This window comes from Mauremys mutica, chromosome 24 (assembly GCF_020497125.1).
Source record: "Mauremys mutica isolate MM-2020 ecotype Southern chromosome 24, ASM2049712v1, whole genome shotgun sequence".
In the NCBI taxonomy this organism is placed as follows: domain Eukaryota; kingdom Metazoa; phylum Chordata; order Testudines; family Geoemydidae; genus Mauremys; species Mauremys mutica.
In genome coordinates this window covers 12,943,194-12,966,925 of record NC_059095.1, presented here as the reverse complement: position 1 = coordinate 12,966,925, position 23,732 = coordinate 12,943,194, and the positions used below count along the sequence as shown (strand labels likewise).

General features: G+C 58.3%; 1 protein-coding gene across 1 annotated transcript; it reads left to right on the top strand.

Moving 5' to 3' along the window:
* The first annotated feature begins 6,975 nt into the window (after positions 1-6,975).
* On the top strand, positions 6,976-16,183 carry CACTIN (cactin, spliceosome C complex subunit). Its single transcript, XM_044999028.1, has 10 exons — positions 6,976-7,188; positions 7,774-8,263; positions 8,924-9,019; positions 9,607-9,752; positions 9,854-10,016; positions 10,271-10,385; positions 11,512-11,704; positions 12,268-12,390; positions 14,619-14,878; positions 15,545-16,183. The coding sequence occupies exons 1-10, from the start codon at positions 7,010-7,012 to the stop codon at positions 16,033-16,035; spliced, it is 2,256 nt and encodes a 751-aa protein (XP_044854963.1). The 5' UTR covers positions 6,976-7,009; the 3' UTR covers positions 16,036-16,183.
* The last annotated feature ends 7,549 nt before the right edge of the window (positions 16,184-23,732 follow it).

The following is a 23,732-nucleotide window of genomic DNA, read 5'->3' as shown; positions in this document are numbered from 1 at the left end:
CATTTTGTATGTATGCTCCATGTAAAGAATGTATGTAAGTGGGGGTGGGTGTGGGAGGGAGTGGGGAGAGCTTCTCTGAAAAAAATGATGAGACTCCATGGATATTGTCATGTTTCTTTTTTTGTTTCAGTTTAAGTCCTGAATGCTTTTTTGGAAGTCTTTTCTCAGAGAAATGTAAATTGATGCTAATTGTTCTTCGGCTGTGCGATAAAGCATAATGTCGTCTTTGATGTAAACTCAGAGGCAAGCAAACTATTTATAATGTCTAGTGAATTAATTGCCTTACCCAAAACCCCATGGGAACGGTTCCTAACAATATTGTTTCCCTTTTTAGTGTAAAGAATTTTGTAAATACTTTCAGCGTGAGATTGCACCCCTAGTTTGTCTTGTCTCTCTGATGGCTGCTATTGCTCAGAAAGTGGACACTGTTTGAACGATTGTACTGTATTAAAACTGAGGCATTTTGTGAGACAATTGAGATGCAATGTTCTCTTGGAATCATGAACCTAGCTCAAAAGGCAATACTCGTGTTAATAGCAGAGTCCTCTCTCCCACCTGTTGGTAACATTTCCCACAGCCATCGCCTGTGCTCATTCCTGACTCCCAGAGAGAGACTGCTGCTTTTGTTGAGCCTTGGGTTTGTAGCTCGAGTTGATTGGCCATTAACTCAAGTTGGCTAATACGTTTGTAAATATGTGGCCAATCCACACGTGTGTCCTGACCCACCTGTGACGTATCCACAGTCGCCCTCACAGACGGGTCGGCTAACTCAGCTCAACTTGCAGTGAGTTAACTCGCATTAAACTCTGACCAAGGCAAAATCGGTTTTGTTGTTAAATTGCATCGAGGTCAATCTTCTCTCATGTTTTACTTTGTAACTTATGAAACGTTGTATGTCTTTAACTATTGAAGCAGGTTCTAGTAGAACTTTTGAGTCCGACAATACTTTGACAATCTCTAAGCTTTTTTTTGTCGAGGGGAGAGCTGTACCTTTGAAGCCAGAGCTGTGGAATTTCTGTATACAATGTACAACCACCTCTGACGTGAACTAATAACACTTGTATGCAACAGCCTCCTCATTCTGCAGCCCCTCCTCCCCCTTCCTTTATTTTGGAAAGGATCTCTAATAAATAGAGTAATCATGCAGTTGCCTCAGTCTCTTCATTGCTAACCTGTAGCTGAGGTTTTCAACCTCTCTGGCCTCAGGACCGATTTGTGTCACAACCCTGTAAATAGGCCAGGGGAAGGGGGTTGTGTCCTGCCCTGGCAGGGGATGGCCTGTTGCAGCCCAGTAAATAGGCCCTGGGAGTGGGGTAACGAATGCTCTGGGGGAGGCTTGCAGAGCGCTGCAGCGGTCACTCCTGTCCTGTGGGGCAGGCTGGACTCAGCTCCCTGCTCTGGGTGTTGTGACCTCTGGGGTGGCAGCATCGCTCAGGTTTGGCCCCATGCCTGATGGGGGGGCCGGCTGGACCAAATTTGCGAGTGGCATTGCAGCCTGGAGCATGGGCTGGTGGTGCCACTCACTCAAATTTGGCCCAGCCAGCCACCTGTCACGATGGAGGGGCATTGGGACCAAACCCCATGGCACTGTGATGCTGAAGGCTGCAATGCCTGGAGCCGGGAGGCAAACCTGCCCAGACCCACAGGACCAGAGCTGCTTATGTGACCCTTTGAAACAACTTAGGGTCATGACCTGCAGGTTCAAAACCCCTGACCTATAGGGCATCTTGCACTGGATGCTGGGTAGCCATCCTGATTTGCTACATACAAACCTGATTGTGTTTGATCAGGGCTTGTTTACAAGGGTGTTGGGCACCAAAATCTTAGTGTGACTCTCTTTCCCCCCCCCCGGCGTCACTCCAACCCTTGACTCTGGGAGCCAGCCTGACCCTGCTCTGCTGTGAGCACCCCACTCCTGGGCTGGTCACACACAGCCTCTGGCATGGAACTGCTCCTTGGACTGTGCAACCGAATGACACTAGCCAATATCTCCAGTCCCAGACACAACCCAGGAACCTCCGTCTTGCAGTGTCCAGTTAAGCCCACTGGACGCTGCAAGCTTATGAGTTCATCAGTTTAACAAATCGATATGTACCAGGGTTGTTATCCCAAGGGGAGCCTCTGTCACACTGCAAACCAAACGCACTGCTTCAGGCTGAATCAACAAACAGATTTATTAACTGTAAAGATGGATTTTAAGTGATTATAAGTCAAAGCATAAGTCAGATTTGGTCAAATGAGATAAAAGCAAAACGCGTTCTAACCTGATCTTATCGCTTTCAATGTCCTTACAAACTTAGATTCTTCTCACCACAGGCTGGCTGGCTGCTCTTCAGCTGATCAGCGCATCAGTCGCTTGGTGTGGTGGTGTCCGTAGATGTAGGTGGGAGAGAGAGAGGGCATGGCAAACATCTCTCCCTTTTATCCGCCACCCCCCCCCCCCGAGTCAGGTGAGCATCACCTCATCAGTTCCATACTGACCAAAGGAAGGGGGGTGACTCCCTCCAGTGTCTAACAGATTCTTTTGTTGCTGCCTAGGCCATTGTCCTTTGTTTGTGAGGCTGGGCTGGGGTTTGTCCCATCCACGCCCTGATGAGGTGTGAACTGCCCCCTCTGCCCTTGGAGAGTTTTTGCCTCGGCTTGCTTTAAGCCCTGAGGACACATTTTCAGCTTCATAACTATATACATGAAATTATAACCTATAATGTTACTGTAACAATTACTATAACGACCATACTGAGTGCATCATGAGCCTTCCGACGACACCTGACATGACACTTTGCACTGGATCCCACACAATCATTTTACAAGGATGAGAATGGAGGTGCAGGGTGTTCCCCCGAGGTACAGAGCATCACACTTAGGGCTTGTCTACATCACGTAGCAGCGGCATGACCCACCTCTGGCTCCTACACATAGGAGCAGCCAGGGGACTTGGTGCTGTGTGCCACCCCTGCCCCAAGTGCTGCCCCCACAGCTCCCATGGGCGAGAAACCACAGCCAATGGGAGCTGCAGGGGCGGTTCCTGCAGATGGGGCAGCACACAGAGCTCCCTGGCTGCACCTCCACATAGGAGCCGGAGAAGGGACAAGCTGCTGCTTCCAGGAGCTGCTTGAGGTAAGCGCTCCCAGACCCTGCACCCCTGAGCCTCTCCCCACACCCCTGCCCCAGCCCCGATCCCCCTCCTGCCCTCCAAATCCCTTGATCCCAGCCTCAAGAACCCTCCTGCACCCCAGCCAGAGCCTGCACCCCAACGCTGATTCTCCTCCTGCCCTCTGAACCCCTCGGTTCCAGCCCAGAGCCTTCACCTCTGGCCAGAGCCCGTGCCCCATTCCCCTGGCTGGAGCCCCCTCCCGCACCCTGAACTCCTCATTTCTGGGCCCACCCTGGAGCCCGCACCCCCTCCCATACCCAACCCCAATTTTCTGAGCATTCATGGCCCGCCATACAATTTCTATTCTCTTGGGCCAAAAAGTTTGCCCACCCCTGAACTAGCTGGTGCGTTATCACTTCTTTAGTATGTGCAAGAAATCAAATTAACGCTAGTTACTTGGTGAAAAGCCTCTTCCCTGTTGTTAAACAAACACGGCTTTTAAAGAGTGAGAAGTTAATTTATGCACCAGGTGAGATGCAGGAAGGGGGCACTGCAGCCAGGCCATGGTCACTGTGTTTTGCTCAGGGCTCTGGAGATGGGGAAGGAGAAACCGCTTCCCGGAGTTCACTATTTAACATTGTAGCAGCACCTGAAGGCCACAAGCCCTTGTACGAGGTGATGTACAAACAAAGGAATGTCCCTGTTCCAAAGCACTGACCCGCTAAACAATCAAATGCAACAAATGGATGAGACAAGCAAGCAGGCTTGGGTGGGATGGGGTAAAACGGGCTAGCTGGGCAGTAGCAGTGATCTCTCCCCTGCCTAGCCAGGCTCATTCCCCAATACGTTACCGAGGAGGGACTTGAAGGACAAGTTGGGGGCTTTCTGCGGGCTGACTGGGAGCTTTTCTCACTTGGAAGGGGCAGCATCAGAGAAAGCATGAAAGAGATTGGAGAGAACAACACTGGAAAAGTTGGCATTAACTTTACACTAAGAGGACACCATAACAGAGGCTCAAATTAAATCTATGCCCCACATTAAAAAACATAGAGAACCAAAAACGTGCCACCATGGGTAAACAACAAGGTAAAAGAAGCAGTGAGAGGCAAAAAGGAAAATCCTAGTGAGGAAAACAGAACAGAGCATAAACCCTGGCAAATGAAGTGTAAAAATGTAATTAGGAAGGCCAAAAGAGAATTTGAAGAAGAGTTAGCCAAAGACTCCAAAAGTAATGGCAAAAATTTTTTAAGTACATCAGAAGCAGGAAGCTGCTAAACAACCAGTGGGGCCACTGGACGATCGAGATGCTAAAGGAGCACTCAAGGACGATAAGTTAATTGCAGAGAAACTAAATGAATTCTTTGCATTGGTCTTCACGGTTGATATGAGGGAGATTCCCAAACATGAGCCATGCTTTTTAGGTGACAAATCTGAGGAATTGTCCCAAATTGAGGTGTCATTTTAGGAGGTTTTAGAACAAATTGCTAAACTAAACAGTAATAAGTCACCAGGACCTGATGGTATCACCCAAGAATGCTGAAGGAACTCAAATGTGAAATTGCAGAGCTACTAACTGTCATCTGTAACCTATCATTTAAATCAGCTTCTGTACCAAATGACTGGAGGATAGCTAATGTGACGCCAATTTAAAAAAAAAAAAGTGCTCCAGAGGAAACCCCAGCAATACAGGCTGGTAAACCTGACTTCAGTATTGGGCAAACTAGTTGAAACTTAAAGAACAAAATAGTCTGACATGTAGATGAACATAATTTACTGAAAAAGCAGAGTCCTATGGCACCTTATAGACTAACAGACATATTGGACCATGAGCTTTTGTGGGTAAATACCCACTTTGTCGGATGCATGACTATTCTCCCATGTCAACATGTTTTTTGTAAAGGGATCTACTACAGTTCTTTGAGGGGCTCAACAAGCATGTGGACAAGGGGCATCCAGTGGATATAGTGTATTTAGATTCTCAGAAAGCTTTTGCCAAGGTCCCTCTCCAAAGGCTCTTAAGCAAAGTAAGCTGTCATGGGATAAGAGGGAAGGTTCTCTCCTGGATTGGTAACTGGTTAAAAGGTAGGAAACAAAGGGTAGGAATGAATGGTCATTTTTCAGAATGGAGAGAGGTAAATAGTGGTGTCCCCCAGGGGTCTGTACAGGGCCCGGTCCTATTCAACATATTCATAAATGATCTGGAAAAAGGGGTAAACAGTGAGGTGGCAAAATCTGCAGATGATACAAAACTACTCGAGATAGCAAAGAGTCCTGTAGCACCTTATAGACTAACAGATGTATTGGAGCATGAGCTTTCGTGGGTGAAATGGGTATTCACCCACAAAAGCTCATGCTCCAATACGTCTGCTAGTCTATAAGGTGCCACAGGATTCTTTGCTGCTTTTACAGATCCAGACTAACACGGCTCCCCTCTGATACTCAAGATAGTTAAGTCCCAGGCAGACTGTGAAGAGCTACAAAAGGATCTCTCAAAACTGGTGACTGGGCAACAAAATGGCAGATGCAATTCAATGTTGATAAATGCAAAGTAATACACACTGGAAAACATAATCCCAACTATTCATATAAAATGATGGGGGTCTAAATTAGCTTATAACTCAAGAAAGATCTTGGAGTCATTGTGGAGAGGTCTCTAAAAACATCCACCCAATGGGCAGCAGCAGTCAAAAAAGTGAACAGAATGTTGGGAATCATTAAGAAAAGGATAGATAATAAGACAGAAAATATCATATTGCCTCCATATAAATCCATGGTACCCCCACACCTTGAATACTGTGTGCAGATGTGGTCGCCCCATCTCAAAAAAAGATATAGTGGAACTGGGAAAGGTTCAGAAAAGGGCAACAAAAAATGATGAGGGGTCTGGAACGGCTTCTGTATGAGGAGCAATTAATAAGACTGGGACTTTTCAGCTTGGAAAAGAGACGACTAAGGGGAGATATGATTGAGGGCTAAAAATCATGACTGGTGTGGAGAACGTGACTAAGGACGTGTTGTTTACTCCTTCTCATAACACAAGAACATGGGGTCACCCAATGAAATGATTAGGCAGCAGGTTTAAACCAAACACAAGGCAGCATTTCTTCCCACAACACAGTGTCAACCTGGGGAACTCCTCGCCAGGGGATGCTGTGAAGGCCAAGACTGTAACAGGCGTCAAAAAAGAACGAGGTAAATTCACGGAATAACCGCTGTAGCGCTCAGTGACGCTGTCACCTGTGCTGGCAGGAGAGCGGCTTCCACGGGCAGAGGTTCCCCCGCTCCCCAGAGCAGAGGGGCGCTGTGGCCAGTGGGAGCCGCCCGCCCCGCGGCAGCGCGCTGGCTACGCCAGGGGCCGGGCCGCATGGCAGCGTCACGGGGGGTCCACACAGCCAAGTGCCCGCGCCCTGCTGAGCCCCCTGCGGGGGCGGCCCAGGCCCCCGCTCCGGCCCCCGGGGCCCGTGTCCGCCCTGGGCAGGGGCTGCGGCAGCGGTGCCCGTCCAGCCCCGCGGGTGGGTCTGGCGTCGAGCCCAGCTAGGACCTGGCTCCCCTCTGGGTGTTCTTGGCTTCTGCCTCTTTAAGGGCTGGCCCCGCCCTCATCGCCGTGACGCACTAGATGCTTCCGCTCGGGGCTTTCATCCCTGCGAGGCCCCCGGCGCCTATAGCTGTCTGGGTAGGTGCCTGTAGGGCGAGCTGAGAAGCAGGGGTCGGAGCGGCCGCGGCCTCGGCCTGGCCGTGCTGCAGAGCCCAGGCTCGGGGAGGGGGTGGGCTGGACATGGGAGCGGGCGGCAGGGACCGCTGGGGAAAAGCCTTTTCCAGTCAGGCGCCGGGAGGTCGCCTGGGAACGCGCCGCGGGTGAGAGAGGCCCCCTGTTGGGCCGGAAGCGGGCGCGCGGCGGAGAGCAGCGACGCGCCGATGGGGTCCGGCTCGCGCAGCCCCGCGGGGCGCTCGCGGCACCGGAGCCGCAGGGAGGCGGGCGGGTCCCGGGAGAGGAGGCGCCGCCGGTCCCGCTCCGGGTCCGGCGGCGGCAGCAGCGATGGAGGCGGCCGGGCCCGGGGCAGCGAGACGCGGCGGCGCGGGAAGCCGGGCTCGGGGTGAGGAGCGGGGCGGGGGCGGGGTCGGTGCCCGCCGCAGGGACAGGCCCAGCCCCCCCCCCACCGGGCCACCTCCCCGAGCAGGGGCCAGGCCGAGCGGGGCCAGGCCCCGGGGTGGCTGCGGGGGAACGAACCGCAGCGGCACAAAGCCCCTGTGCCCCCCCCCGCCCCCCGGGGTGTGACTGTCCCGGTAAATCACCCCCCGACCAGCAGCGCTGTGCCGGGCCGCAGCTTGTCCCGGCGGCTGCGGCTTCCTCCCGAGTGCGGGTCGCCGGTGGGTGAGCTGGCAGCAGGAGAGGCAGCCTGGCGGAGAGGAACAAGCCCAGGGCGGAAAGTCAGGAGATCCAGGATCTTTTCCTGGCTCTGCCACTAACTGGCTGTGGGGCGTTAGGTAGCCCGGTTCATGTCTGTACTTCCCCGGCGGTGAAATGTGGCGAGCGCTTACCCATCTCAGGGTTGTGAGGGTGAATGAATGAATGAACGTTTGGACAGCTAGATAGGCAGGGTGCTGCGTCAGCCCTGTGCTGCTCTGCAGTCTTTCTCTGAGGTTGTAGCTCTCACCAGGGTGGCGGTGTTTTCTTCTAGCTCTGACTCTGATGAGAGAAAGAGATGGCAAAAGAAGAAAAGCAAAAGCAGGGACGGGCACCACAAAAGCAAGAAGAAACACCGCGCTCGGTCACGGGATGGCTCCTCTAGCTCAGACTCTGAGGCAGAGAGAGAGAAGAAAAGAGGCCGCAGCAGAGAGCGGAGAAGAAAGCGATCCAGTTCCAGGTCTTCTGTGTCTTCCGTCACATCTCCCTCTCCTTCACGTTCCCAGAGCTCAAGGGAGGAGCTGGGGCAACAGCTGAGCCTTCAGGAGCGACTCAGGCTGAAAGAGGAGAAGAAGAAGCAGGCTGAGATGATGAAGGCATTGGAGACACCGGAGGAGAAGAGGGCTAGGCGGCTGGCGAAGAAGGAAGCCAAAGAGAGGAAAAAGCGTGAGAAGATGGGCTGGGGGGAGGAATACATGGGCTACACCAACACCGATAACCCCTTTGGGGACAACAACCTGCTAGGCACCTTCATCTGGAGCAAGGTGAGGCCTCTCTCTACCTCAACGGGCAGTGAGGTGGGGGGGATAAATGGGCTTTCCCCTCCCCCAAGCTTCCTGTGTCATGAGATAATCAGGGCTGTGCTGCTCCCCATGGTAGAGCTTTCCCCTGGGAACCTCAGTCAGTTCAGCATTGCACATACCAGCTGAGCTGCTGCGCAGAGGGCCAAGAGGTGATGGTGCAGGGTCAGGGATGCTGAGGTGCAGGGAGGGACACATTTGCTTGGGATGAGTTGGGGGAGGAATTTGAAAACGCTAGGAACAGCAAAGCAAAAGTGAGGGTGAAACCTGCATTGAGGACACACTGGAGAGGCACCCACTTGTTTCGAGCGATTATCTTAAAGATCCACTGCAGTTTTATTCGGCCTGCCATTGAAAACCTAAGCATTACATAAAGCTTAATGGTCATTTAAATGGGATGGTGGCTCTTTGTGTATCCACGTTGAGTCTGCCACAGCTAAATTCCTGGGGGCCACTGGCTGAGTTCTAGTCCCACAGCATCATCTGCAGTGAGGTGGAGTGTGTGGATGGTATGTACTTAGCACCCTGTAGAGGGCTTGTATTGGGGACTTCCTGCCACGTCACAAATGGCAACTGAGAGGCCTGTTGGGGGCCTGCTTACTCTTGGTGCCTTATTGATTATAGGCCCTGGAGAAGAAAGGGATCGGCCACCTGGAGGAGAAAGAACTGAAGGAGAGAAACAAGCGAATCCAGGAGGACAATCGCCTGGAGCTGCAGAAGGTGAGAGCCAGTAGCCCTTCTCTGCCTATGACCTGCAGCGGAGCTAATGCAGGCGAGGACACTGGTCCCGATATAAGTCACTTGGTTACTGGTGGCTGTCTTATCTCTCCCTCCCACCCCTCCTGCCTCCACCAAGTCTAATGCTCCCATCTTTGGGTGAAGAGAGTGGCATGTGTGGTGGTCCAGGTTCTTGATTCTGCACAGAGGTGGTGCCCTGTTCTCAATACTGAATCCTCAGAATGAGCTGGTCCCTGGTCTCTTTAACGACACACTATTAAACCAACAGAGATCTCAGTACCCCCCAGCCCTGAGCATGGGCCCAGTCAGGGGTCTGTGCTGCTGGTATCTAGTGAGTTTCAGCTCTCCTCTTGTCCACGCCAGCATTGGTTCTCATGTGTCTCCTCTTGCTTGGTGCCCTCCCACTCCCTGTAAGGGCAGGGCCCATCGTGGGAAATGGGGCAGTTTTGCGCTGGGTTGGATTTGAAGCTAGCATCCATGAGTTCACATGCTGGGAGCGGCTGAGCCTTTGGGGAATGGATGGTGCCCCAGGCTGTGCACTGCAACGGTCTTCCCTCCCTCTGAGACAGGTGAAGCAGCTGCGCTTGGAACGGGAGCGAGAAAAGGCAATGCGCGAGCAGGAGCTGGAGATGCTGCAGCGGGAGAAGGAGGCGGAGCACTTCAAAACCTGGGAGGAGCAAGAGGACAACTTCCACCTCCACCAGGCCAAGCTGCGGTAGGTGGGCACCAGTGACTTGTCTCAGGCCTGTGTGCTGGGGGCAGGCAAGGTCCGAGACCTGGTAGCTGGAGCTCAGTGTGTTCTCTTGTTCCCTGCAGATCAAAAATCCGGATCCGGGACGGCCGAGCCAAACCCATCGACTTGCTGGCCAAGTACATCAGTGCAGAGGATGACGACCTGGCAGTGGAAATGCATGAGCCTTACACATTCCTGAATGGCCTGACGGTCTCCGACATGGAGGATCTGCTGGAAGATATCCAGGTACTTTTCCCAGTACTGCTGCTTCCAGGCCTCCATTCTCTAGCTGGGGAGGTTAGATGCAGATTTCCTTCTGGTGCCAGAAGCTGAGCAGCCCCTGAGCTTCCGTCCTGTCCTTTGCATGCTGTCCCTGTGCCCCACCTCTGGTGCTCATCAGCCCTGCCTCAGGTGCTCACCTGCAGCTGGCAAATGGCCTGATTCAAACAGCAGCGCCAGGCCAGGCCTCGCCTCTGACTTCACATGGCTCTTTGTTTCAGGTTTACATGGAACTGGAACAGGGCAAGAATGTGGATTTCTGGAGGGACATGACCATTATCACTGAGGACGAGATAGCCAAACTCCGTAAACTAGAGGCTTCTGGGAAAGGCCCAGGTAAGGGGGAGGGGAACGCTGGCTGTCAGCACCTGCATTGCTTATACACAGCAGTGCAGGTGATAGAGGGGAGCGTGGCCTACTAGTTAGAGCAGAGGCCTGTGTTCTGCTCTGCCCCATCTCACTCTCTGACCTTTGTCAAATTGCTTCTCCTCTCTGAGCTGTTGTCACTGAGGTGGTGACCCCCTGCTGTGAGCTCTGCACTGTCCATGTAGTGCCAAGCAGGCTCGAGGGTGCTTTAAAATAATCCAGAGCTACGTGGAACCGTGGTTCTGGAGTGGGGGCGATTCCTGGCCCTGGGACTCTCGGTTGCCTGGCTCTAGTCGAGCCCTCGGCTGTCCCGGATTGCAGGTGCCGGCTGACTCTGGAGGCTGTAACCAAGCCAGGAGAACTCCCCCACCTTTGTACAGAGAACTCAGTAACGTGCAGTGGCTTGTCGGCCAGCGGTGGTGTCAGCTCTGGCTGGTAAAACTCAGTCTCAGTGATTGCAGCTCCCCAGTCGCTTCCCTGGCCTGTATCAAAGGGCTTTGCTCTCCTGCCGTTGCGATTTCTGTGGCTGCTGCCAGGGGGCGCCCATGTGCTGTTACTGCTCTTCCTGTTGGCGCTCAGTGGCACTGCGGCCCCGTCCTGCCCACGAAGAGATGGGGCCCGGAGGTTGCTGCAGAACCACCAGGGCAGTGAGCGGCAGCGGCACATGCTGAGAGCACGATCCTGTCGCCTGAGCCCGAGCTCCTGGGTTAGGGACTCTCAGCCAAGAGCCTGCTGAAGGTGTGGGTGTGGCCCAGGCCCCCATCCTGAACGGTGCTTGGCACTCAATGCCCATCAAAGGGAATCGAGGGCACGCTGTGCTTGGCAGCGTTGGGCCCTGCCAAATGGCCCCGTTCAGACGGCCTTCAGGCTGCGCCTGGTGGGCTCTGGCTGGACAGAAGGTGCTGGGATTAGCCGAGCAACACCTGACATCTGGGCAGGGGGAATCCAGCAGGGGTTCAGTGGGGTTCGTGCACCAGCAGTGAGGGTGCATTGATGGAGTGTCCGATCCTGGAGGGGTGGCTCAGTGCAGGCCTAGGCTCTGCATCGTGGCTCAGGAACCTTAGCCCCCGTTAACCCTCGTCTGTCCGCACGACAGGAGAGCGCCGAGAAGGAGTCAATGCCTCCGTCAGCTCGGACGTGCAGACCGTGTTCAAGGGGAAGACGTACAACCAGCTCCAAGTGATCTTCCAAGGGATCGAGGGCAAGATCCAAGCAGGGGGGCCCAACCTGGACATCGGTTACTGGGAGAGTTTGCTGCAGCAGCTTAAAGCGTATATGGCCCGGGCCAGGTGAGCGGGAGAGGGAGCCTATCCCGCCTGGGTCAGGGCTGCACCCTCAAGGTGGGGTGTCAAACACCCGCCTGCAGTGGGTGGTATTAGGGAATTGTGTCTCAGAGCACGGGGGTGGGAGGTGTGCCAACATGCCACGCCAGACATGGGCTAAAAAGCCCCCTCCCCCTGCTGGTTATGGGTTGCTTCCCTTCCTGGGCTGAGGGGAAGGAGAGTGCCCCACGTCTCCTTTAGCCTGGGTGGCAGGTTCAGACGCTGCACTGGACTAAGGCTAATACTGAGTCCGCTCCTCTTTCATCACCTCCCACATTGACTGGGGCTCAGGCTGTCTGACCCTGAGCCATCAGATTGCAGGAGGGAGCTGTGCGCCCGCCGTGGCCCGTCTGGGAGCATTGCTGGAACCTTCAGGGCAGGACCTGGGCGCTGAGTCTGTGTTTCACACCTCGCTCTGGTGTTGTGTGGGTGAAGCATAGTGAGTGAATGCCAAGGGCGTCCCAGCCCGGGGGGGCTCAGGGAAGGCTGTGCTGGGGGCCTCACCCTTTGCTCTCATCTCTTTATTGCAGGCTCCGGGAGCGGCACCAGGACGTGCTGCGCCAGAAGCTGTACAAGCTGAAGCAGGAGCAGGGAGTGGAGAGCGAGCCGCTTTTCCCCATCCTGAAGAAGGAGCCATCTTCTCCCAGCGACAGGTACGCAGGGCGGGCGATTTCCTTCTGGTGCCAGAAGCTGAGCAGCCCCTGAGAGCGCTCCCTCTGCGGAGCGTCCCCCAAGTCAGTGAGCCGACGGCTGAACAGCACGGCCCAGCAGGTAGAGCACAGGACCCCAGGGTTCAGTTCCAGGTTTTGCTGCTGCCTCGCTGTGACTTTGCCGAAGTCACTTCCCCTTGCTCTCCTCGGCTTCCCCGTCTGCCCAGCAATGCTACCAAGTGAAGCCTCCTTCGTAAAGCGCCTTGAAATCTGTGGGTGAAGGGCAGAGGGTTGCTGGCATGTCCCATGGACAAGGTTTGCGATGAGGTATTTAGTAACAGTTGGAGTCCCAAACCTCTATAAAAGCCGCCCGTGACGTCCGGTTGGGTTGACCGTCGGGCTGGGGGGAGTTCATCGAATTGAGACGTTCCCGAGATCCAGCTCCCAGGCAGCGGGACGGTCGGCTGGCTTCGAGCACTGTTGTGCACACAGATGGGAAGCGTAGGTGTGGGCAGGTTTCATGTGATCCCTCCATCTCTGGGCTGCCGTCGGTCAGATCTAGTGTCCGGGGTGATGGGCCGGCTCCCAGGGGATACATGGTTACCTGGCTGGTTTTACAGAGGGGTGCGCCAGGCTGCCGCAATCCCAGCAGGGGGAGTCACTGTTGACACGTCAGGAGCGAGGAGAGACTGACCTGCCCCACAAAATACTCTTGAGCTGGGGGAAGGGCACTGGCGGGGAGCTTGGACATGGTGAGTTTGTGCCCTGCTCCGCTGAACCCTGCGGTTTCTGAGCACTTCCCTCCCCGCCGCCCAAGGCCTCCTGCTGCAGGAGACGGCAGCGGTCGGTCTGTTGGTACCGGTGAGAGGTTGCACCCGTCCAGTTCTGGCAATGCTGGGAGTAGAACCCATTGCTAGACTGGCAGCCATGTCCCTTTGTACAGACAGGGTTCGTAGCTCCTGCAGCCCCGGCTCTCCCCCCAGACCACCCCTCTTCTAGAGCCAGGAATGGAGCCCTGCCCCGCAGAACCTTTTTCTCGCTGAGGCCTGCCTCAATCTGCTATAAGAACTGCAGGGCCCAGGGAGAGGGGTATTAGGGGCTGTGTGCTGGGAGGACTCCCTGCGATCCCTGTTCCCAGAGGGGTCTGGAGCCACAGAGCCGGGTCTCCCCACCCGGGCGGCTCTTACCAGCTGCCTCTGTGTGAGCACAAGGGGCCAAGAGCTGAGGAGCAGCTTCAACCCGGGGCAGGGCGCCAGTGGGGGGGAAGGGAACGCTGCCTGCTCCAGGCACCGGCACATCTCCCCACCAGTAGCAGCTAACTGCTGAGCCGGCTCAATTTGAGTGAGCATGCTCAGTACAACCTCGCTAGGACATTCTTCTGCCAGGAGCTGTTTGTGCCACTGCGCCGGAGGGGATCGGGGCTTCAGCCCCGCGGGGGGCGCCGGGGATCGGGGCTTCAGCCCCGCGGGGCCCCACAGCCCCCTTGAAAGGGCTCGCGGACACCCAGGGGGCTGCGGACCCCTGGTTGAGAACCGCTGCCATAGACCCTCCAGTACCGTTCCCTTCCCCCCCGTTGGTGCCATTCACTGAGCCAGCACGACTCCATACCAAGACTCCTGTGCACCCACCCAGCGGCAGCAGCCATGGGGCGGGGGCTGGAAATTGCTCCTGGGGGTGGATCACACCTCTCCTCCTTCCCAGCTGCTCAGCCTCAATCAAAGAGGCTAACGGCACCTGAGGGGTCCCCTCCAGTCGGGTTCCTGCCGTTTTAGGCAAATATTCCCCCCATCGACCCCCAGACGATGGACCCAGCAAGGTGCCCCCATCCTTCCAGAGGCCAGCGTCGGTGCCTTGTCGCGAGCGCTGCAGGGTGGGTTCTTCCCTTCTGGGGCATGGATCATCCCCTTGCCCCAGCCCTGGGCAGCAGAAGGCCCCCTTCTGAGTGTAGTGTTTGCGGGGTGTCTCCGTTCCCCTGCCTGCCAGAGGTCCTCTCCTGGGAGGAAGGGCGCTGGGATGGTTGCCCTGGAGCAGCAGCAGTTTGCTGTGTTTGGCCTGTGGAGGCTGCAGCAGCTCGAGGGCGCCAGGCCGGCACAGGGGAGAGGCATTGTGGCACATGGGGCAGCCCGGCCCCTCGCACTCAGCCACAGAGGGCAGTGCCCTATGGGAGCACAGACTCCTCACTGCGTGACCCGGCCCCCAGCGGCGTAACCTCTCTCCCCTCTGCCTTGCAGGCCGGACCCGGAGGAGAGCGCTGCAGCGCAGCCGGGCCCCTCCACGGAGGGAGCCCCCTCGGAGGCCAAGGGGGAGGGGGAGGGGGAGGCGGTGCTGATGGAGGAGGACCTGATTCAGCAGAGCCTGGACGACTACGACGCCGGGAGGTACAGCCCCAGGCTGCTGAACTCCCACGAGCTGCCCTGCGACGCGCACGTGCTTGAGGCCGAGGAGGATCTCCAGCGGCTGCTGCTCTTGAGACAACAGCTCCAGGCCACAGGTAGCAGCTGCTGGCTGGCCTGGGTGTGTCCATCTCCTCAGGGTCTCTGCGTCACCGAGAGGTGCTGCCTGGCAGGCAGGTTCATTCAGGCAGGGCCTGCCCCACTGGGCGCAAGGCCTGGGTCTCTAGGAGAGCAGCAGCTCTCCGAGGAAGGCCTGGCAGCCTCCTTGGGACAGACTCAGCAAAGCCCTGGGAGTCTGTGCCCGCCCCAGGGGGTGTGGGATGAGGGGCTGGCGGAGCCTGAGCAGACCAGGGACACCCAGACCCCAGGTTAGTGGATCATCTCCCCAGGTTATTGCCTCCTATGAAGCAGCCAGCCCATCCCGTGGAGCCGGGGCCCTCTGCACCCCCTACCCCCTGATCTCAGCGGCCTCCGGCCTGGCCCCTGGCATTGTAACCAGTAGAAGAGCGTGCGGGCTCCTCCCTCCCCTCCTTAGCATGCCTCAGAGCGGCCCCCAGCTCAAGGCCTCGGGCTGCCGGGGGTGGAACAGTCAGGCCTCAAGTCCCCTTCCCAGGCTGGGTCCTGCTGGGCTGGATCACCCTGGGATGGTGCCAGGCCTGTGCCCCCGGAGCAGTAGTGCTGCAGGCCCCACCCACTAACCAGCCCCCGGAGCAGTAGTGCTGCAGGCCCCACCCACTAACCAGCCCCTGCCCCTTCCTCCGCAGGCGACGCTAGCGAGAGCGCCGAGGACATTTTCTTCCGCAGGGCCAAGGAGGGCATGGGCGCCGACGAGGCCCAGTTCAGTGTGGAGATGCCCCTGACGGGCAAGGCCTACCTGTGGGCGGATAAGTACCGGCCCCGCAAGCCCCGCTTCTTCAACCGGGTCCACACGGGCTTCGAGTGGAACAAGTACAACCAGACGCACTACGACTTCGACAACCCGCCGCCCAAGATCGTCCAGGGCTACAAGTTCAACATCTTCTACCCCGACCTGATCGACAAGCGCTCCACGCCCGAGTACTTCCTGGAGGCCTGTCAGGACAACAAGGACTTCGCCATCCTGCGCTTCCACGCTGGCCCGCCCTACGAGGACATCGCCTTCAAGATCGTCAACCGGGAGTGGGAGTACTCGCACCGCCACGGCTTCCGCTGCCAGTTCGCCAACGGCATCTTCCAGCTCTGGTTCCACTTCAAGCGGTACCGTTACCGCAGGTGAGGGCGCCGGGCGGCTGCCCGCCACCCGCTGACTCTGGGCTGCCTCCCTTTGGAGGGGCCCTTTGCGTCATTGCTGGACCCGTGGGCGAGCGCTCACATCAGAGGGTGCAGGTTCTGCGTGCCCCACCGCTGCTCTGTGCTGCAGGGGCATTCCCTGCCGGCGGGCCAGCTGGCGCGCTCTGTATATTGCCGGGGGGGGGGGGGGGCCTCTCCTTGTGTTTTTAATGGGCTCTGGTAGGGGATCCTGTGCTGCGATTTACCCAGCAAAATAAACCTAGGTTCTCTGTGAGCGAGAGCCCCTCCTGGCGTCTGGGCCGCACGGGGCCAGGAGAGCCCAGAGGCAGTGCTAGCCTCCTGCCGCCTGGAAAGCAGCCGCGAGAGGGTGGCCAGCGCTTCGCTGTGTCCTCGGTTGGAGCAGTCGCTCCCTGGAAAAGCCCTCTGCTCCCTTGAGCTGTGTCCCCATGGGAGCTCTCCCCGTCCGTCCCTGCTGCGGGAAGCTGGAATCCTGGGCCGCAGGAGGGGAAGGGCCCATCCCAGATAACCACCAGCCTCTCCTGGGAACCCACCCTCCACAGGTGCACTAGTGGGAAGGTGGCACTATGTCCCCTGTGCCCAAGCAGAGGGATGTGGCGTGAGGTAAAAGCACTGCCCGACCTGCCCCCTTCCCCTCGCTGCTGGGGCGATTCCCAGCCTCGCGGGCCAGTGAGAGCATAGCGGGGCTAACGGGCGTCAGCTGGTGTCTCATGGAGAGGGGTGTTGAGCCGCCAGCCCAGTGCTGTGAGCTTCCAGGCTCCTGCGCTGGGTTCCCAGCTCAGCCCTCAGCCGTGGGCACACGACATTGCTTCTCCAGCGCCCGTTGATCCATCTGAGCACCTGCTGCCCCTGGCTCTGACTGCCAGCAGTCCAGCCCGGTGCCTCCTCCCCAGTGTCCCCTCATTGTCCACAGAGGTGCAGAATAGAACCCAGGCGTCCTGCCTCCTTTGCTCAGATGGCCCCACATGCTCCCCAGTGGGCTGCCTTCGATGGGGGGCTATCCCCTGCTACCCCAGCCTGCCCTGCCAGGCCCTGCAAGCTCCTCACTCCCATGGTGTCGGGAGCGAGCAGCCAGCGCCCTGCGTGCTGACAGGCCGAGCACCAAGGAGCTGGCTCTGTGTCCTGAGCTGACTGGGCCTTCCCCGCTGATGGTTTCCAGGCCTGAGGGGCCCGTGCCAGACTCCTCTCAAGGGAGATGTTCCCCAGACGTGGCCTCCGCGCCCTTTCTTGTGGGACCTTCACTGAGAGATCCTGCTTTGGGAGCTCGGCCTGGCAAGCTTCCCTCGTCAGCCAGACTCGTTTCAGTTCCCTGCTGGGAGCCCCGCGCCCCCTGCTCCTGCTCACGCCACCTCTGGCCCTTTCCAGGACTCACGCTGCCTTCCGTGGCCAAGATGAAAGTTGCCGGGGGCTGGTGTCCAGCTGGGAGGATGAGCATGGGGGCAGGGGGCCGTGCGGGGGAGGTTTTTACCCACCAGCCGTTGCTCTGCTGCTGAACTTGGAGCGCGAGCGCTGTCCTGTTCTGTGGGCAGTGACCTGGGCCATGTGCCTAGGACAGTCCTGGCCTGTCAGCAGCTGCATCTTCCCCCCATCCCCCCTGAGTGGGGGGCAGCAGGCCCAGCCCCTGGGCCGGGAGAGGGCTTGGCCTGAGGATTGGCTTTCCCCTGGGACACTGCTGCCCTGCCAGTCCCAGCTGGCCATCAGACGTTGTCCCAACGCTCCTGGTACCTCCTGCCTGATGAGTGGCTCTTCCTGGCTGGCACAACCGTTCCAGCCAGGGCAGGAGGCAGGGGGAGAGGGCAGGCACTGAGGGGGGCGGGCCCAGCTTTGGCCACGCTCGTGCTCTGGCACCTATGGCACGGGCAGACTCAGCAAAGGTGGGTTAAACGGGCTCGGTTTGGCGTGTGCAAAGCCCCATGTGTTTTGCCGGAGGCTCTGCCCTGTGGTTGGCTTCTCTGCCACTCATCAGCACCACGTGCAGGAAGGACGGGCGTTAACCCTGCTGCAGTGCCCTAGCCAGCTGTGCACCCATGGGGGGCTGTGCCAGCATCACACCTGGCCAGAGCTTGGCCCACCTTAGCGGCTGGGATTGGGCTGTTGGAAGGCCTGGCCCGTAGGCACGATGTGGCACAGGCCTGATGCTGCCCTCTGGTGGGCATCTTGCCTGGCCAAGCTGCCTTTTTAAGCCTAGTGCAATTCTCTCAGGCTGGTCCTGGCAGCTCCTTCTCCAGACCCATCTCGCCTTGGCTGAGGGCCCACAGAGGGTGGCGGGGAGGGCCCAGGGCCTGCTCCCTTCCGGGAAGGGCGCACGGTCCCAGCGCCCACTCAGCTCTTTGAATTGCAGTTTCCTGGCCGTGAGCAGCAGGCGGTGAAGGCTGGGGAGCTGGAAACGCAGCTCAGTGTATTAACCCCTCGAGGTAGCCGGGGGGCTGGAGCACGTGATGGGAGAAGCAGAAGCCCCAAGGCTGCTGGGGACACAGAAATAACGAGGCCAGCGCTGTCTGCAGCTGCTTTCAGATTCCCCTTGGAGCAGAGCAGCCTGCAGTCCGGCTGCAAATCTTCCTCAGCTCCCCTAAGAGCGTGGAGCACATCCCTGGGATGGCGGGCGGGGGGCAGATGCTCTCTCGGAGCTGCTAATGGGTGCGGGGATTTAGGAGACAATAAACAAGGGCTTGAGGGATTCCAGATGGGAGCAAAGTCTGGCCCAGAGAGGAGCCTGGGCTAGGAGGTGCCAGTTGGTGGGTGGGCCAGGATAGCGGATGTGTTGGAAGCTAGTATTGGGCCAGGACAGCGTATGGACTGGGATAGCGTATGGCCCGGAAGCTGGTATATGGGCCACCAGCTAGTGTGTGGGAGGGGACAGCATCTGTCCCGGGACACTATGGGCTGGGAGACAGGCAAGGGCAGGGCTTCCCTGGCAGGGTCTGCCTGGCTCGAATACAGCGTCTGTCCTGGGGCTACAGGCACCGTATCCCAGTACAGCCGGTTCCCCGTCCTGTGCAGGCCCAGCTCTACTGGCATACGTCCCCTTTAGACCGGGGTTGCTGCACCACGCTCTGGGTGTGCTGGGCTGAAAGTGCGACAATGTGTGTGTCACCAGGCCTGACCGTGCTGGGGCAATCTGCTTCCCCTAGCAACGCAGAGCTGGGGAGCGATACCAGAGCGAGGCAGCAGCTCGGGGGTAACGGTCCATCCCAAAGCCCCGAGGCCTCACCCCAGAGACTCGGGTTCCCCCACAGCTCTAGGGTGAGTCAAGTGGAAGGATGGGGATCCCCAAGGACCCAGCTGAGGATCCCAGTGGCTTGTCCCACCCACAGAAAATATGAGCACTTTGAACCCACGTGGTGGTGTGCAGTGAATCACCAGTGTTAGGCAGGAGAGGAATTCTCCCTCGCTAACGAGCATCTGTTCCTGTGGGGCTGACGAACGAGGTCAGAGTCGAGTCCCTTTGCTTTTAACTCTGCAAAGAGGTGCACTAACCCTGTGGTAACAAACCCGGTGCGCTGGCTGAGTCCTCCAAGGAAACGGACTTCACGTCTGAGCCGCACAACACCCAGAGCCAAGCAGAGCCTAGGACACCAGGACAATCACAATCTAGCAGCTAGAGCTCAGGGGTTCTAATCCCACTGGGAGGGGACTGGGGTCTGGGGGTTAGAGCAGGGGAGTGGGAGCCAGGACTCCTGGGTTCTCTCTCCAGCTCTGGGAGGGAAGTGGGGTCTGGGGGTTAGAGCAGGGGGCTGGGAGCCAGGGCTCTGGGGTTCTCTCCCCGGCTGGGGGTTAGAGCGGGGGGTGGGAGCCAGGGCTCTGGGGTTCTCTCCCCGGCTGGGGGTTAGAGCGGGGGGTGGGAGCCAGGGCGCTGGGGTTCTCTCCCCAGCTGTGGGAGGGAAGTGGGGGCTGGGAGTTAGAGCGGGGGGGGGAGGGGAGCCAGGGCACTGGGGTTCTCTCCCCAGCTCTGGGAGGGAAGTGGGGGCTGGGGGTTAGAGCGGGGGGGGGGGAATGGGAGCCAGGGCACTGGGGTTCTCTCCCCAGCTCTGGAAGGGAAGTGGGGTCTGGGGGTTAGAGCAGGGGGCTGGGAGCCAGGGCACTGGGGTTCTCTCCCCAGCTCTGGAAGGGAAGTGGGGTCTGGGGGTTAGAGCAGGGGGCTGGGAGCCAGGGCCCTGGGGTTCTCTCCCCAGCTCTGGGAGGGAAGTGGGGTCTGGGGGTTAGAGCAGGGGGCTGGGAGCCAGGGCACTGGGGTTCTCTCCCCAGCTCTGGAAGGGAAGTGGGGGCTGGGGATTAGAGTGGGGGGGATGGGAGCCAGGGCTCTGGGGTTCTCTCCCCAGCTGGGGGTTAGAGCAGGGGGCTGGGAGCCAGGACTCCTGGGTTCTCTCCCCAGCTCTGGGAGGGAAGTGGGGGCTGGGGGTTAGAGCGGGGAGTGGGAGCCAGGGCTCTGGGGTTCTCTCTCCAGCTGTGGGAGAGAAATGGGGGCTGGGGGTTAGAGTGGGGGATGGGAGCCAGGGCTCTGGGGTTCTCTCCCTGGCTGTGGGAGGGAAGTGGGGTCTGGGGGTTAGAGCAGGGGGCTGGGAGCCAGGGCGCTGGGGTTCTCTCCCCAGCTGTGGGAGAGGAGTGGGGGCTGGTGGTTAGAGCAGGAGGTTAGGACACCTGCATTCTCTTTCCTATTGAGGAAGGGGAGTGTAGTCGGGGGCAGGGGCGTGATGCTCTCAGGACCCGGGTTCAATTCCAAACCACTCACTCTCTGTGACCTTGGGCACATCCCTTCTCTGCTCTGAGCCTCATGGGAACAGCGAATTTACCCATGTCACAAAGGGGTTGGGAAACTTCTTAACCGCGAGCTCCTCAGATGCCAGGACAAAGGAAAGGCAGAGGACGATTCAGTCCCTCAGTGGGTTCCTGCTGCATCACAGGGGCACAGTATCCCGTATATTTATGCTATGGAGGAGCAGCTTTCAGCCACTCTCCAGAGGGCCAGCAAAGCGTGTGCAGATGGTGCCCTCAGATGAGCCTGCAAGGCCAGGTTCCTGAGGTCTGAGAGCAGGGGCATTGTCCTCTTAAACTGCTCGACCTTCACCTTGGAAGTCTCGATAATTTCCCAGTTCCAATCCTTTGGTTGGAAACGAAGCAACCCCAGGTTTGGGTGGGGGGGTCAGCAGGGATGGGGGAACACTCATTTGGGCGGCCCCGTGACATGCATCACACCCACCCCCAGAACTCCACACAGGGGTGAACAAGAGACCACACCCCCAGTGGGCGGCTTGGGGTGAGCCTCTGCACCACCTCTAATGAGCACAGGAAGTGAGGGCCCTGCAGCTACACTGGTCCTCCCAGCACAATCCCCCAGTGCCCCTCCAATGACCTCCAGCTAAGGGCTGCAGGAGCGGGGAGCAGAGCACTAGGACAGGTCCCCCGAGTGCCCCGGTTCCCCAGCCCTCCAAAGAGCCCTTCCCGTACACCACAAGGGGACCAGCCGGCTGGGCCGGGCCAGGGGAGCTTCTCCCCTACCTTGAGCTCCCCGAAGAGCCCATCAGCAGTCTGGGAGCCGCCCTCCCCCAGCCCACAACAAGGCAATCGAGGAGCATGCACCCATGTCTGAGAACTGCCCCCACTCAGAACCACCTGGTTCAGAGGCTGTTCCCCACTGACATCCCAGTCTTGGAACTGCCACCTGCTCCCCCATTCCAGGAGCTTCCAGACTTCCCAGCCATCCAGTCAACAGCTGGCCTCTGTGTCTGGAAAGGTTAATCGTCTTCAGGACCCCGTGCTCTGACAGGGCCCTGCCCCGCTGCCTCTCGTGCGGACAGGGGATGGAGGAGGTCCTGGATCTCCACGCCGTGCTCCACGTCCCGCACCGTCTCGAAGGCCGAGGTGATCAGGGTTTGGGCCATCACCTCCAGGTCTTTGACACCAGAGCGGCCTCTCGCGTCGCAGGGCGGTCGGGCTTCGCAGCGAGAAGGGAAAAGCTGCTGTACAACAGCAAACAGAGGCACAAACTCGCCACCACCTTGCTGGGTCAACGCTGCCGGCTGGGAGCAGAGGCCCAACTGGCCAGGACGTAGTGACAGCGCTCGTATTCCCCCCCCCCCACACCCCCCCCACCAGGCCACGTCTCCCCTTTCCCAGCACCCCTCCCACTCAGTCTCCGCTCTTCCTGGAAGCAGACAGCAGGGAACAAGAGGGACAGTCGCCCCCTGCAACATACCAGCCCCACCCAGGAGGCGACTACCTCTCCACTCACTCACCATCCCGTGCTCTGTGACAGCGGCTCCGTCTGTAACCTCCTGCCCTCTCCTCCCGACAGTGCGGGAGGGAGGCCTCTGACACAGCCCCGTTCTTCCACTGCTGGCCACGGGGGTAGGAAATGGGGCCAATCCGGCCCTGCCAGCTCAGGTCCCTGCCAATGCTCGTAGTCACCGGTGCCTATCCAGGCCTGACCCATGCAGCTGGCACCGTCCTTAGCAGTCTCAGCAGAGAGGAAGGGAGCACACTGGGCTGAGCCCATGCCCACTGCGAGAGCTGTCAGAGGGGGAAGACTCTGCCACCAGGCCCTGCGAGCAGAGGGCCCCTCTCACCAGTTAAAATCCTCATGCCTGAATGTGTTCCTCACATCCAGGCTGTTCCGCGGGGTGTGCAGGTGCTTCTGAAAGGTCTCCTCTATCTCCAGCAGGTTCTGGGTCATCTGGGGGCCCCGGTGGCCAAAGGAACAGGGCAGTGGGGTCTGCGTCCCATCCTCCCAGCGGAGCGGGCGAAGTGCTGCTGGCAGTCGCAAACCTATTGCCAAGTGCCCCGCAGTGTTATGGGGTTTGTCTTCCCATTGCTCGGCCTGAATCCCACCCTCATCCCCACTGACCTGCTGCCTCAGCGGACACATTCCTAGGCCGTGGGAGCAGCTAGTGGCTGCTGGGAGCCGTCGTTCAACCCCACCCCATCTTGGCAGGGAGTAGGGTGACTAAATGTCCTGATTTTATAGGGACAGTTCCGATTTTGGGGGCTTTCTCTTATATAGGCTCCTATTACCCCTCACCCCGTCCTGATTTTTTACACTTGCTGCCTGGTCACCCTAGCAGGGAGCCACCCACCCTGATGTTGTTATAGTCGATACAATAAGGCTCCAGGATTGTCACCCGTCTGTGTGTCGCCCTGGAGCCTTGAACGTCTGTTGAGTCAGTGAGGCGGGATGGAAACACCTACACGCCTGCTTGGGAGCTCTTGCTGTTCAGAATATCACCAGGTTCAATCGTCGCTGGGTTTTGCTGTCTGTTATCGCCCAGTTTTTAAGGTCCCAGCAAAGCAAGGCATGTATCGGCCATGCAGGAGTCCGTGGTACCAGAGGTAACTCAACCAGACACCTGTCAGGGAAGGTCGAGTTAGTACGTAGTCCTGCCTTGAGGGCAGGCACCGGACTGGACGACCTCTCCAGGTCCCTTCCAGGCCCACGATTCTATGATTCCACCACCACCCTCACGTTACAGCTCATTTGCATGCAATGATTTCATTGGCTGTATGAGACGCCTAGTGGGTTACCTGGCCCAGCTGCCCCACCCATGTGCCAGCAGGGGCTTTCAGCTACTCATTCACTGGTCTCGTCCTGGTGCCTGGGAGCCCCGGGCTCGTCCCAGGACCCTGTTGTGCTTAGCGCTGTGCAGCCACCGAACACAAAAGACAGTCCCTGTC

Excerpts from the sequence above, each read along its gene's own strand:
- CACTIN (XM_044999028.1), top strand. The coding sequence starts at position 7,010 with ATGGGGTCCGGCTCGCGCAGCCCCGCGGGGCGCTCGCGGCACCGGAGC. Across the intron at positions 10,017-10,270 it reads ATCTGCTGGAAGATATCCAG|GTTTACATGGAACTGGAACA; the intron begins GTACTTTTCCCA and ends TCTTTGTTTCAG. Across the intron at positions 11,705-12,267 it reads GCGTATATGGCCCGGGCCAG|GCTCCGGGAGCGGCACCAGG; the intron begins GTGAGCGGGAGA and ends TCTTTATTGCAG.